Consider the following 16271-nt stretch of genomic DNA (forward strand, 5'->3'; position numbering starts at 1 on the left):
TATTTGTAAGGCCGTAAGTATTTAAAGATTTCGTCTTAAGAATCAGTTGACATACAACGATCCTCTATACCTTACATCGGCGATGATTTAACCGGGTAATACAATAACGAACTCACATTATATATTTCATTGAGACAACCCTTGGGCTTCTCAAGCACCTGTCCTCGTTGCACCATCTCCACTACTTCGGAGTTCTTCATCCTCCCGTACGGCACCTTCCCGCAGGTAAACACCTCCCACATCAGTACACCTATAGAAAATAATAATATTTATTATTAATATGCAATTGCAAAAAAAAAATAAGTGTTATTATAAGCAACATAATACAACATATATATTAAGGTATCCACAAATCCTTCCCTTCGCAACAAAAAATAGGAATAACGGCATTACTTGTCTTGGCCGAGAGCTACCAACAGTTTTTATTATATAATATACAAATAATATATGGCAATATGTCTAGGACGACATTCATCAATCGGTCATGAGTTTATAGCAGGCGTGTGCGATACTCGTCCATTGACAAGTCCACTTCATTACAATCGGTCTACAGTAGAAGATCCTGTGGGTTTTTCCATTTTAGTCTTCTTGTTATGGTGACACTCAAGAGGTGCCATACAAGTACATTTGGATGGTCCGAAATTCTTGTATTATAGGCTTTCATTTTGTCCGTTATTTCTTGCTTAATTGTTTTCATGTAAAGGTGATGGTGGTTAGTTAGTTTTATTGCTTTTGAAACTGTTACTGAAATGAAAAATGTACGTACCAAATGCCCACACATCTGATTTGGAGGAGAACCTGGTGTAGTTGAGCACCTCGGGAGGGGCCCACTTGATGGGGAACTTGGTGCCGCCGGAGCTCGTATACTGGTCATCCAACACGTACCGCGCCAGGCCGAAGTCTGCTACCTGGCGACCACACACTCATGTTTATAATCAGGGTGATAGCGCGACATATGCAGTAAACTGCATACCTACCTACTAAAAATGCCATTTACATGAATAAACCTTTAGGTTTAGGCATTTTTTATAAAAAGAAAGGATGAAACGAGCAAGACGTTCAGCTGGTGGTAATTGATACGCCCTGCCCATTACAATGCAGTGTCGCTCAGGATTCTTGAAAAACCCCAAAAATTCTGAGCGGCACTACAACTGCGCTCGTCACCGTGAGACATAAGATGTTAAGTCACATTTGCCCAGTAAAATCACTAGCTACGGCGCCCTTCAGACCGAAACATAGTAATGCTTACACATTACTGCTACACGGCAGAAATAGGCGCCGTTGCGGTACCCATAATCTAGTCCATCTAATTCCCACTGGTAAATTTTCGCAATTATCCATTCTAATTCACAACTTAATATATCAGAGAAACTAAAATAACTCAAAGATCATTCAGCTAGAGTGTTAATATTATTTTCTATTATTATAAACAAACTATCCTTTCAACTTTTATAGCACCATGAATGAATGCGCGTATTTCATACCGTTTTATGTCTGTGTTTGTGGCCTATTGTTCTTGTAATTATTTTTTCTAGCCTTTGACTACCATGATGGTGTAGACGTCCTTTAGCCGCCTTGGGGTATGATGGCGCCTTTAAATGTTACATGCATCTAATTTCGATCTTTTAACGCATTAGCGATCCTCTTCTTGGTTGAACGTTTTTCACCTAAGGATTGTTCTTACTCTTGAACTCTTTTCTAGCAATGTTACCAGCCCATTGTTACAAGCCCAAAACTGTTTTGCTATGCGTTTGATGGCATCTGCTGCAACTTTCGATTACCTGCCCATTTTCTCTGTACTACCCTCCGGGCATCCTATATTTTCTTGTGTGAGCAACATGAGTTTATTTCATTGTACTGGTTTTCTTTCCCAATTTTGATTTATTTACCCAAGTATTCGTACTTCTCTACTTTTTGATGTTTAAGATTTATTTTAAAAATTCATTCAGTACATTCAAATTCATTCATCTTACCTTAACAACATTTTCGTCTCCTACTAAACAGTTCCTCGCGGCTAGATCCCGATGAATGTAATTATGCCTTTCTAAGTACGCCATTCCTTTGCAAACCTATAACATAACAATTTAAATTTATTTATGGGTGCACGACAACTTACATAACTGAAGATAGCCATAACGCATCATCACGGCCATTAAACTTATGACCGGTATATAACATTTAAAAAAAATATATTAGAAACAGACAGAAATGATAAAATCGGGTAGCTTGGATCTTGAAATGGGTGTCATATTTGTAATTGACACTCCCGAAAATCTCGAAAGTTATGCCCATATTTATTTTATTGTAAAAGTCACATTCGCCATCTTGGATCTTAAAATAGACGTCATATTCGTTATTGACATTCCCAAACACCTCGAAAATGATACCTGATTATTGATTTTATTTAAAGAGTTATATCCACCATCTTGTATCTCGAAATAGATGTTAATTTTTCTTAACACAGTCTTAAGAACTTCAACTTGGGGAGAGGTGAGGCAACCGCCCATGGACATCCGCAACAACAGGTGTGTCAAGAAATGCGTTGCCGGCCTTTTAGGCGGGAGTATGCTTTTTTCTTATAGGTCCCTAAGTCGTATCTATTCGGGAAGACCGCTGCCTTTATTTGATTCCGCAAAGTGGCTGTGCGAGGCAAGAAATTTCGAACAAAACGCGCAGTTGTGGAATGCCAGACGTCTACGTGATGCGGATGGTACTTTGCACGTAATGTCCGGTGGTGGAATCCGGCCGCTGGAATCAACCCGAACAGCTCCTCTGAGTACTCCCCGTGATAAATGCGGTAGAAGATGCAGAGAGAACCCACATCATGCTAGAGAATCAAGCCGATCGGAGATGACTTGATCGTCGATGATTCGAGCCGCTCTTCGTTGTATGCGGTCATATGGAAGAAGCTGCTACTGGGGAGCACCCGCCCAGAGGTGAGAACAGTACTCCATGTGAGGCCGAATTTGCGCCTTATAAAGTTGCAGGCGGTGGCTTTTAGTGAAGTACTGTTTCGCCTTACTGAGTACACCAAGCTTTTTAGAGGCCAGTTTGGCCTTCTCTTCCAAGTGACCACGAACTGAACGTCGCTCGATATATCGACGCTAAGTATGCCAATACAGGCTGTGGCAGTTAGAGGAGTGATCTCGAATCGAAGGGGTACGACAAAGGGAGACTCATGCTCCGATCAGCCAAAATACTAGTGACCATTTGCACAACTTCTCGGGAAGCCCATAGGATGGCAGATTCGCTATAAGCGCTTTATGCCACACCCGATGGAAGGCCTTCGCTATGTCCAAACTCACCGCCAACGCCTCTCCCTTCGACTCAACCGCTTGCGCCCATTTATGGGTGAGGTACGCAAGAAGATCACCAGCTGAGCGACCCTGACGGAAACCGTACTGGCAGTCGCTGATCAGCTGGTGCCCCTCTAGGTATCCCAAGAGCTGGCGGTTCATGATCGACTCCATTACTTTGGAGAAAATGGAGGTAATGGCAATGAGGCGGTAGTTGGACGGATCTGAGCGTACACCTTTCTTAGAGATCGGGTGCACTAAAGCCGCCTTCCATAATTTCGGGCCTACGCCTGATGAGTAGGAGAGCCGGAAAAGACGGGTAAGGACCGGCCCCAGTTCCGGAGCACATGTCCGCAGCACTATCGGGGAAATGCCATCGGGCCCGCTCGATTTGTGAATGTCCAAGGTGAGAAGCGCATTAAGCACGGCGCCATGCCGGATTTTTACCTCCGGCATGTATGAATCGCCTCGCGGAATATGCAGTGGTGGTGCACCTTGGTCATCCAGAGTCGAGTTGGACGCGAAGAGGGAGCCCAGGAGATCAGCTTTCTCTTTCGCGTCATGGGCCAGCGAGTCACAGCGATCCCTGTGCAGTGGCGGAATGGCTGGCTGGCAGAAGGTTCCTTGGACAGCCTTGGCGAGCGACCAGAATGCACGAGTTCCCGAGGGAAGGCGTGCAAGTCTCTCGCCAATTCTGCCAATATGCTTCGACTTCGCGTCAGCAATAACTCTTTTGAAGGACCTGGAGGCATGATTGAAGTGGAGGCATTTTTAAGTTCGCTGGAATTCACATCCTTTGATACCACCGCATTGACCCAAGCCTGATAGCACTCCTGCTTTCGGCGAGAGGCCATTTCGCAGGAGCGGTCAAACCGTGGTTGGGACCTGCCACTGATAGGCACAGAGGAGGATGGAAAGAAGAGTTCCATACCTTGCAGTACCACATCAGCAACAGCGTCAGCAGCATCTCCCAGCGAAAAACGGATCCACGGGTAGGATGCAAAAAAGCACCGCATCTCGTCCCACTCTGCTGACCTATAGTGCCACACGCGGCGATAGCCTAAGAACCGGGGCCGTGTTAGGCGCGTGATTGGCACGGTGCTCCGGATCAGGCAGTGGTCCGACGATCCCAGAGGAGGGTCAACGGAAACTAGGTAGCCGTCCCGATGTGAGGTCTTGCACATCTGGGATTCGCGTTGATGCAATAACCAGTTGCGTCAGACCATATGCGTCGTTAACAGATCTCCCTGCATGATCGGTGGTAAGTGAGTCTAGCCATGCGGCGTGGTGGGCGTCAAAATCGTCAAGAAACACGATCTCTGCAGTGGGGATCTGCTCCAACACGGAATCTGTAGCCATTTGGATGTGTTCGAGGAGCCGGTCAGTCTCTGCGTTACCGCTATGGGACCTATACAGGCATGCGTAGATTCGCGGATGGTCATCGCAGTCTACACGCAGCCAGATGATGGATAGGTCCTGTCCTTCAAGAAAACTCAGGCGTCGAGAACAGACATCCTCCTTGACGTAAACGCACACGCTCGTCCTTGGTATAAAGGAGTGTTCCAAATTATACCCCGGGTATGAAAGGTAAGATGAATGAGCCAGGGAGGATATCCGTGTCTCGTTTCAAAAGAGCAGGGCCAGCGTCGCCGTCTCCAGGTGAATGTGGACGGGATCAAATTTGAGCGAAGCCCCCTGATGTTGCAAAAGTCCACAGCGAGTGTGGAGGAGGGTGTTTTGAGCCTCCTGCTGTTTGCCCCGAGTAAGCGCAGATTTTCCCCCTCCAGAATACGCGGGGCAGCCTGGGCAACCACTGTTAGGTACAGGCCCTAATTGTGCTGCATAGCCTGGTACTGTCCTAGAGTAGTCTATTTTTATTTGGGAGAGGGGTGTAGGACTCCGGATAACCCTATTGCTTCAATGGAGTGTACCCACGTGTAGGTAAGTATTTAGTCAACAAGGCTTAGTTTCCATTCTGGTCTATATGTCCACTGAGCCAATACGGCATGTAAAGGGTAGGTTTGAATTAACCGATGTTAAACGTCATCAGAAGTTCTTGTCACCTGTATACACATGTCGAGCAGCACGGCGGGCGACAGCAGGTCGGGCGCGCTCCGCCGCAGGTAGTTGAACAGCGAGCCGTGCCTCATGTACTCCGTCACGATGTAGATGGGCCGGTGCTTGGAGCACACGCCGTACAGTTGCACCAGGTTCTGGTGCTGCAGCTTGCTGGAACACCACTTCATGGTCAGTCTTTGTAACAAGCACATGAGACTATACATCATCTGCTTCTGCATGGCTGGCGCAGTTCGTTTTGTATGTTTGGATAATATGCGATTCAAGTCATATCCGTCTCCAATTTCGTATAGGTGTACAAAAAAACTTCAATTTAAAACATAAAAAAATCACTTAGCGAAATAGGGAACTAGTGAAACTTAAAGTTGACGGATGCAAGGAACGTGCGAACTAGAACTCCAGAATGGAAGTGGGAAAAGAAACGACCGGTGGGCAATCGACTTGCTCCGTAAATACTTTTCATACGAATAAGCCTGGAGTATTGAACTCGTGGGTCACACCACAATAGTGGAGGTTACTATTAATTAAATATGTAATAATTGGCATAAAGTTAACTTTTCCAAAATATGTAGTAGGTAAATTGCTGCGTTCTATAAAAAATTGTCTTGTTTGTGAATAAAAACAATCACCTTGAAAACGATTAAATCTCCACCATAGTTACAAAAAAGCAATATTAATCCAGTCGATTATTAAAAACCTCAAATGAAAATTGAAGTTAAGTTTAAAAACTTTGGAGAGGTATATGATTTTTATTTTATATTTTAATAATTTTTGTTACCTTTTTCATTTCATTTAGTATTTTGAGATTATATAATAATAATAATAATAAAGCCTTTTTTACAGTTAACAAAACAAAAATTTACTTACAAAACTATATTATTAACTTAATTATTTGCAGTAACTTTTAAACAGTCTGTGTCCTCTTTCTGTTAACTGTTTGTCCTTCGACAAAGGCCTCCTCCAAGGTCTTCCATTCGTTGCGGTTCCTTGTTATTCTAGTCCATAGTGGTCCTCCTATCTGTTTCAGTTCATTCTCCTATCGTATGAACTGTCTTCCTCTATTCCTCTTGTCTCATCTGTGGTACCATTCAGTTATTGCTCTAGTCCATTTTGGTGTTTCATCCCTCATAAAGTGGCCTACCCATCTCCATTTCAAAGTGCGTATTGTTTTCTCTATGCTTTTGAACTTAGTTTTTCCTTTGATATGATCCAATCGCACTTTGTCTTGGCGCTACACTTCGTTCTATTGAATTTTGGCAAACTTTTAACTTACTTAGTTGTATTTGGGTAAGGGCCCAGGTCTGACAACCATAGGTAAGGCAAGGCAGTATGCAAGAGTTGAATACTTTTCTCTTGTCTTTTATAGAGATTTCCTTATTCTTCATCACTTCTTTTAATGACCAATACTTCTTCGAAGTGTTTGTAACCCTTCTGTTGATTTCTTTTTCTGTTGACTCCTTAGTAGCTATCACTTGTCCGAGATAAATATACTCTTCTACATATTCTATGGGTTCATTATTTACTGTTATAATAATTTTATCAGAAATGGTAATTATTTTCGTTTTTTCGGTGTTCATAGAGAGTGCAACTCTCATGATTTCTTCTGCTTACTGCTGAAGCATAACCTCTAAGTTTTTACCATTTTCAGAGAATAGTATCAAGTCGTCAGCGAAGCGTAGATGATTTAGGTACTCTCCATTTATTCTCATGCCATATTCCTCCCAATTCATCTTACGAAATATCATTTCCAATACGGATGAAAATAATTTTAGTGAGATTGGATCTCCTTGACGGACGCCTCTTTCTATGGCAAACTCTGAACTGAATTGGTCCAGTCTTATAATGGCTTTACTCTCGGCATATACTTTTTTCAGGATGCGAATGAATTTCTGATGTACACCTTGTTGTTCAAGTGCGCACCATATAGCGTTGTGGTCCAACGTATCAAATAATTTGTTGTAATCTACAAAGCCTATGTAATATTTCTTTTTATATTCCGAGTATTTTTGCAGGACTTGCTTGACAACATGGATATGGTCTAAAGTTGAAAACTTACTCCTAAATCCTGCCTGTTCTTTCGGTTGGTTAAATTTTAATATATTTGTGCACCTAGAAAGCAAGATTTTGGAAAATATTTTATATATGTTTGACATAAGACTTATCGGTCTGTAATTTGCAATGTCTTTTTTATCACCCTTTTTGTGTATTAATATAATAGTTGATTTGGTCCAGTCTGCCGGGATAACTTCTGAATCTAAGATATCATTATATAGCTCTGTTAGTCTTGGTGCTGATTCTTCTATTGTGACCTTTAATAATTCGTTCGTTATTTGATCTTCTCCCGGGGTTTTGTCATCTTTTTGGGTTTTTATGGCTTTTAAGGTTTCTGAAAGTAGAACTCTGGGAACAGGTTCTTGATTTCTTATTTCTTCAGTACCTTGGTTTCCTTTAATTTTCCGGTCTACCTGGTTTTCCCTTCTTTTATAAAGCTCTTTGTAATAATTTGCTGCTGTGTTTGCTATTTCTTATCTCTTTAGTATTTCTTTGTTGTTTTTGTCTTTTAAATTTCGCATCTATTCCTCTGCATCTATCAGTTCTTTGAAAGCCTTCTTTACTCCTCCTGTCTTTTCTGTGTCTTTGTAATGTTGCAGTTTTTATTGATTTCCTTTCTTTCCTTATACTTTCTTTAATTTTTTTACTTAATGTCGTAATTTATTTTATGTGTTCTTTAATATAATATTTTTCTTCGATCCATAATTTTTTTAATGTTATCGGAAATTTTGGTTGTGTTGGATTCATTATGTTTTTTTGTTTCTGTTTTAAGATTTGTAATAAATCTTTTGTATTTTTCTTCTATGGTCGTGCATTTTTCCATTGTAATGTTATTTATAGACTTTAATATTTGCGTTAACTTATTTTCATTAGCTTTACACCGTAGTGGCCTTTCTGATCTCTGTAATGTTCTTGGCCGTTTTGCCATAGAAATCATCAATTCTGATTGTACCATTCTGTGGTCTGTGTCGAAATTGAATTGAGATTGACTTATAATATTTATTTTATTAAAGTATTTTCTATTGTTCGTCATAATGAAATCTATCTCGTTTTGGTATTTGCCGTCGGGTGAAATCCATGTCCATTTCTTGTTCTCTTTTAAGTTGCATGAGCTATTCAGAATAAATAAATTATTCTGCAGTGCAAAGCTTATCAATCTTTCGCGTTTTTTATTTCTTTTACCGTAGCAGTATTTATCTAGTATTTGTTCTTCACCATTTTTCCTTTTACCTATTTTTGCATTGAAGTCGCCCATCAAAATTATATTTTTATGAGCTTGCTTTAAAGCATTGTCCTGTTTTCAGCAAACTTTCTTTATTTGTTGGTTCTGTGGGTGTATATACCTGTATGATAGAAATTTTTTCCTCCTTGCTGTCTGGAACAGTGAGATGTAAGACTGCTATTCGTTCGGAAACTCCTTTTATTTCATCTAACATGTGAGCAATATTTTTTCGTATTAAGAACCCAACTCCGAATTGACCTGGTGTTTCACCTTTTTAAAATAAAATATATTCCTTGTATTGTTCTATTTTCTCTCCTAGTCTTCTTACTTCGCTCATGCCAATTATATTCCACTTTAACTTTTGTAAAGCAGTTTCAAGCTCGATTAATTTTTCTGTGGTACTTAATGTTCTGACATTGATTGTTGCTACATTTAAGCAAACGGATTTTTTGTTCCTTGGAGGGATTTGGTCTTGATTCCCCGCGAGGACCAACCGTTTTGGGGAATGTTTTCTATTGTTGATTTTTTGATCATTTAAGTTTATTTTCTTGTTATCTTGTCTATTTCGGTTACTGCGTACTAATTGCTAGTTATTACTTTTTTTCTCCATCTGTAAGCTTGTTAAGTGAATCTGATTTTTTTCTCATGAAGTTTGTGATCTTATTTACCTTGTGGGGGTTAACAATATTCTCTACTGAATCACCAACTCCATATGTTGGGTTAAATCTCTTCCTTGTTTGGATCTTTGTTGTCTTGTTTACTTGTACTACCAACTTGTCATACTTGATGTATGCGTATCTTCCCTTTTTCCGTTATTCTTGTAATTTTACCTGCAGTTCTTTCCGCTTCGCTAAAATTTCTCTAGGGTAATCTTCACTTATATTTATTTTATTTGGAAGATATTTTTTTGATTTAAGGATTTGTGTTTATTTCCACGTTTTTGTTAAGGTAAATAATATAGGTCTCTTGTTTTTCTCATTATTCTTTCCAATTCTATAGGCTGCTCTAATTTCTAGATGCCCTGTTTCGATCTTCATGTCTCGTAGGACTTTGGTAATTAGTTCATTTAGCTCCATCGAGTTCGTTTCAACTTCATCAACTCCGTGTTATATCAAATTGTATTTTCGTATATCTTTTTTTAATTTGCAAACTTTGATACTTAAATCATCCACAGTATTTCGTAGCTCTAAATTTTCTTTTACAAAAACATTAATTTTTTCTTCAAATGATTGTATTAATCTATTAGTTATTTCCTCTGTTTGTTTTTTCATTTCTGTTTGCATTTTTGAAAATAATAATTACATTTGTACATCCATTTTGCAAGATTTTAAATAAAACCAATGAAGTAAGTGTTGTTAAAATCTGTAATATGTATAGTATATTTTCGAAATGGCAACACTATAGAGTGAGCAGCCCTTTTACGTTTTGGCTTAAAGGTCTTGTTACCAGGCTATAAACTCCAGCCCTTTTACACTCTCTATGGCGTACAAATGTCTTGTTGGTCTATGTCACAGTTTGTCAGTTTTGACTTTGACATCCAAACACTAATTTTTATGATAATAAAAACATGAATATGAATGATTAATATGTATTTATAATGATTATTAATTTATCTCACAGCAATGTATTCACACTTCCCCTTTTTATTTCGTTAAGTTGATGAATATCATAATTGCAATTGTTTCAAATCTAGTAATTTCCCCAATTCTTAGCTCTGTTTAGTGAAATAAAGAATGATGTGACTTTCTCGATTTTTACCGTAAGTAAATGCTTGTAAATACGGTAATTTAATTTGTGTTTTATCTTCAGTTTAAATCACTTACTACTATTCCAGTCAAGTTTTCACACTTTAAAATCACAATTTAAAAACTTATTTTAATATTTTATTTATGTTTTATTGGAGCGTTGTTAAGTACGTGTTTCTGTTTTGGCAGCTTGTAACCGAAAAACCTTTAAAAAAGATTTTGTAAATTTTGAGATTGTAATTAGTTGTAAATTTAAGGTGTGTGTTTTTATTGCTAATAAAGTGTTTCTATTCTATTCTATGTTATTGAGTACATTTCGACAGAACAAGGTAATGCAGGTATAAGCTATAAATTAAAGATAAAGGTCAGATAGGTAGGCAACATAAGAAAATTAAAAAGTATTTTGTTAAAAATAACCTTGGGTGACTCCAATTGATTTCTGTGTTAAATTGTTTCTCGGCCATTTATTGACTGATAAAAAATATTCGAACTCATAGAAAGCTTTATTTCGACTTGGTTCAATTATTATAATTAAAAACATACATAATTTACAAATTATTCTAAATTAGCACGCGCTATTAATATTTATTTAAAAATTGAGCCGATTTATCAAACCTTGTTTGATTAATTTTGTTTTGTTTTTGTACACAGACTTAGTTTACATCGCTTCGCTCAAATATACGCCGATGCGAAGTGGTACTACGAGCGACTGCGGCATCCTAGAATATTACGCACTTAGGGAGAAAAGTAGGTCATTCTCACCCGCGGAGTATTGACAATCGCGGGTGGCAATGTCCCACTTTTTTTTCCCCACATGAATTGAAAGGTCGCTTTTAGTCCCTGGTACGAGGGACAAAAGTCATCTTGCCGGGAGAGAATCGGCCACTTTTCTCCCTCGTACCAGACCAAAAGCGAGCTTTTCATAGAGGTGGGAAAAAAAGTGTCTTCCGCTTTTCCTCATAGTTTCGGATTTGGCCGACGAGAAAAAATTACGAAACTTACGTCATAACCTTGGCTTCATCAATGAAGTCGTCTTCGGACATGGTTCCCTCCTTCATCATCTTCACGGCGGTGTCGATGCGGCCTCGCCATCGGCCGCGCCGCACCACTCCGAACTGACCCGCGCCCAGTTCTTCGAGGAGTACCAGCTCTGATGGGTCGATCTCCCATTTATCTATAACAATCAGAAAAACTATTGAACACTTTCAGGCCCTACTTTGCAGACCTCCCAACTTACAATCAAGCGTTAGACTTAAACGAGAAGTCAAACGAGAGTTTCCTGCGCCGCTTCTTCTCTTTCAGAGCGCCATTTGTTTCCGAAGCGGTGGTAGTGTTAGAAATGACATCAAAAATAATTGTAAAGGAATAAATTTTGAGAAAATAAAAACCTTTTAACTCGCATCAACCAATTCGACTCAGATAATTTATATATTTAGATAGTCTCTTGCTGTTAGACAACCGATAAAAACAGGCCAGGTTTAATAATTTAGTGTGCGTGAAAGCCTACTTCACTTAACCTCAATCACGATTTGTATGACACTTTGTGTTAGTGTGCGTGCATTGCTCAAAATAGAGGTTAACTCTAAAATCTAAAAACTGTCATAATCTATCTAGAAGTATAAACGATATAAGCAATTCGAATGAACAGTTTTTTGTTGCAATGGTCGGTGTTGACGATGTTCTTAATTTAAACACTAGAAATAACTACAAGATTATAGTGCCCCCTAATAGGCTCTGTAAAATAAACAATTATTTTGCATGCAATGGAATATTTTTTTTTAATAAATTACCAAAAAGTTTATCTCAATTATCAATTAATAAATTTAAATCTTTTATTAAACGCAGGCTTATGTCGAAGGCTTATTACAGTGTTGAAGATTACGTAAACGATAGTACAATGTGGAATTGAATAGTATTATGGTTATTTTTTATGGATTTTATTTATTTATTGGTAATCAACAGCGTAACAGTAAACGTTAATAAACAATAATATAAAGCATAATTCTTAAGGTCATTATAGATTACTCATATTGACAATATTATTTTACAATAGTTTTACAACAAGATATATTACAGAACAACTGCCTCTTGTGTTTCTTATTCACTATGTGTATGTTTGTGTGTGGGTGTGATAGCGTATGTATGTGGTTAGTGATAATAATATGTATATATATTTTAAACAAATGAGTAAGCTTTAGACTGCTGTAATTTAATGATTTCATGCTTCAATTTATCCTTTTCTAACATGAAGATATCTAGAATATCATAGTAATTATTGTAATTATTTTGAATCCTGCAAATAATCGAGTTTTTACAATAGTTCGTTTTGGTATGTGGTGCAACCAGGAGTTTCGTATGACGTGTTCTATATTGTGGTACATTAAACGATAGGGCACTTAATAATTCAGAACAGTTTGTATTGCCTGACAATAAAGAATGTAGAAACATTACATCTTGTTGGTTTCGGCGGAGTTCCAGTGGGTCTATATTAAAAAATCTACATGCTTCATCGTATGACGTGTCATCCCTACACGTACATGCTTTGTATGATAAATATTTTAGATTTTTTTTTGTACGGTTTCAATTTTTTGTATGTAAGTTGTATAGTGTGGAGACCAGATATTGGATACATATTCTAGTAGACTTCTAACAAGAGGGAAACATAAAATTTTTATGCATTTGATATTATAAAAAGTTTTGCAGGTACGTTTAACATAGCCCAATTTCATAAGGGCCTTATCTTTAATTATGTCCATATAGTGAGTTAAAGTCATTTTATAATCTAAGTATATTCCCAAATCTCTTACTGTTGAAGCTGATTTTATTAAGTGATTATCTATTTAATACTCATATTTATATATTATAGTTCAGCCTGGTATTGTTTTACTGGATTGCATTACTTTTATAATATATGTTTGAACTTTTGTATAAATAATCAGAAATACATCTATTTTGTATTTTTGTAGCAATCTTTTGATTTTAGGTCAATAAAATATTTTTGACTTTGACATTATGATGTGCTCACCGTGCGAGAGGCCCGCGGTGGGTGGAGCCGGTCGGTCGCAGGGCGTGGCCTTGAGCCGTGAGCACAGGCCGCCACTGTTATGCTTGTGGTAGTTGATCAGCTCCGGAATACTGGCGCAACAGTGTTTGTCCGACAGGTAGAACTCACCGCGCCCGTTGTGTTTTATGTGGTAGTGCTTCGTTTGGGGATGGTTACTGGAAATATACACACGACAGAATATAAGTCATACCAGTAAAAGGCTCCTTTGCACAAGATGCCTGACTACTGATAGATGCGTGACTCGGCTAAGAAATTCTAATGACAATTTGTGGATATCTTCCTTGATCCTGCTACTCGCAGACTTCCAGTCCCCTTGTACTTCTATAAGATAAACTAGTCTCTAAATAACTGAAATTTTTACTATAAAATCATAATTACTTTTCACAGATTATGAATTGTTATGACTAATAAGAATTCAATACTTTCATGCTTTCAAATTAACAGTGGGAGGCTCCTATGCACAGGATGCCGGCTAGTTTATGGGTACCACAACGGCGTTTATATATATATAGCATTACTGTGTTTCGGTCTGAAGGGCGCTGTAGCTAGTGAAATTACTGGGCAAATGAGACTTGACATCTTATGTCTCAGAAGACGAGCGCAGTTGTAGTGCCGCTCACAATTTTTGGGTATTTCAAAAATCCTGAGCGACACTGCATTATAATGGGCAAGGCGTATTAATTACCATCAGTTGAATGTCCCGCTCGCCTCGACCCTTATTTTCATAAAAAAAAAAGTCAGCCATCAAAGTTGCCCCTTAATGGCACTCAGTTATTTGAAGAGTAATAATCAACTCGGTTCGAACGTTTTCAAACGAAGGTTGAACATGATAAACCCCATCATAAGACGTACAAATAAACTGGGTTTACATTAAGGGCGCAAATTTTAGCTTGATTAAGCCCTAATTTTATGTAACAAGTATAATATTTTAAAATGTATACATTATGTATGATATGATGCACAGTAAATTAAAATTAAAGTTATAGAAAAGGTAAACGTTCAAGGGGGTAAAAGGGGGCAAAAAAGCCAGGCAAGCGAGTCAAATTCAAATAAACTTTATTCCATTAGTCTTAAATTAAGCGCTTTTGAATCGTCAAATATTTCAACTCTCAGGTTGTGGCTTCATCTACATCTACAGGATCTACTTTACAGTTGATGACCTGCTTTGAGAGTTGAACAAGACATATCAAGATTTATGAACTTTACGTCACTCGAACGGTTGGCTCAGTTGTGCGAGCGCTCGCACGGAACGCGAGAGGTGGCGGGTTCAAGTGCCGCATTGTTCATAAATTTTATTTATCAAATTTAATTTGTAAAATTAATCCCGGAAATGAGGGTTATCACTTTAAAAATAACAAATTGTTTAAATGTCTCACTGTAAATATAGATGAAGATAAAACTGTAATATTATAATATACTAATTAACATTCATTATTTATATTTTCGAAATACTTACACTTTGGTAAATAGCGAGAGAGTATACATTCCCTTGGTTGATGAGTTTCTCACAACAAAACAGCCTTCTTTATCCTCCTGTTTGAGCAGAGACTCGGCACGTTGTCGCGACATTTCGCCCACGAACCATCTGAAAAGTAAAACACAGCTATAATCACACAAAATCTAGTGAAGTAGGTGTTATTTTGCGGAAATCCATAATTATCCAAATGTGTTGAGATTTCTTGAGTGTTAATTCCGCCAATATTTGTATTCAAACAATTCGACACATGTTTTGAGACCAGTCAGAGCCAGTCTCGTGCCAGAGTTTGCGAGTCAACATCTCCTGAGGATGCCTAGAAGCGAAACACGTGTCGAATTGTTTGAAGACAAATATTACAATCGTAACTAGAATTAGATTGTATAAAAATACGCAATTATTTTTATACTTTTTAGTGCATATTATATCTATTGTTTTGGAATAGTGTTTGTGAAGTCGGTTGTTTTCTTGTTAATTTTATTTTTATTTTTTGATTTTTAGTGAATTTGAAGTACACTAACTAACAACTTATCTAAATATGTGCAGATATACTAAATTTTTCAATGCAGTAATGAACGTAAGCGCTTAATTGAAGAATCCCGTTACTTTGCCATGAATTCCGTAATCGGAACCTAACCAAACTCACTTTCTCTCACCAAACCACCTTTGAAGTATATCCTATCCAATAAAAAAAGAATCATCAAAATCGGTTTACCCAGTCAAAAGTTTTGAGGTAACAAACATAAAAAAAAATACCGACGAATTGAGAACCTTCCCCCTTTTTTGAACTCGGTTAAAAAGAAAATATTTCTAACTCTTTGTGTGTTTTTTAGTTTTCTAAAACGTTTATTTACATTGTTGAATTAAAAATTCTCATTGGTATTCGAATATTTCCTAATATTAGATAAATCGGTTAAAGATAATAGTTGAAATTTAAAATTAACATCAATTCCTGCCTTATATAAATTAACAAAAATCTGATTTTGCTTATTGAAAAATGGAATATCTTTTTCAAATTAATGTATTGTCATCGGTCCTCGATAAATCTACGAAATTTGAACGAAATCTAAAGTGGGTCAAATTCGCGCCCAAATGAGTCGGTTACAAACAAACATACATCCAGGTGAACCTTATAAAAAGCGTATAAAAATGACTTCCATAACGTTCACACTCTGAACGTAATAGTAGACAAAAACCGTTTTAATACGGTAGTTATATAAACCTTAACATTAAAAACCGGTTTCAAGTCGGTGCATCCCATTTTTGGTTCATTCTTGCTCGAAGTAAATATCGTCGTAATTGTCAAGTACAAATATATTTGATAAACTTAAATGAAAACTAC

At 37.7% G+C, this 16271-nt stretch overlaps 1 protein-coding gene across 2 annotated transcripts in view; it reads right to left on the reverse strand.

Moving 5' to 3' along the window:
* The window catches only part of LOC126970626 (tyrosine-protein kinase Btk29A), a 67507-nt gene that overhangs the window by 7545 nt on the left and 43691 nt on the right, over positions 1–16271 (reverse strand). For both annotated transcript variants that reach the window (XM_050816692.1, XM_050816693.1), the window contains 7 exons: positions 14912–15040; positions 13417–13610; positions 11394–11565; positions 5360–5525; positions 1974–2069; positions 767–908; positions 117–250 (listed from right to left, as the gene is read on the reverse strand). In XM_050816692.1, the coding sequence (XP_050672649.1) occupies positions 117–250; positions 767–908; positions 1974–2069; positions 5360–5525; positions 11394–11565; positions 13417–13610; positions 14912–15040 (1033 nt within the window). The remainder of the gene's footprint in view (positions 1–116; positions 251–766; positions 909–1973; positions 2070–5359; positions 5526–11393; positions 11566–13416; positions 13611–14911; positions 15041–16271) is intronic.

Source organism: Leptidea sinapis, chromosome 21 (genome assembly GCF_905404315.1).
Source record: "Leptidea sinapis chromosome 21, ilLepSina1.1, whole genome shotgun sequence".
Lineage (NCBI taxonomy): Eukaryota > Metazoa > Arthropoda > Insecta > Lepidoptera > Pieridae > Leptidea > Leptidea sinapis.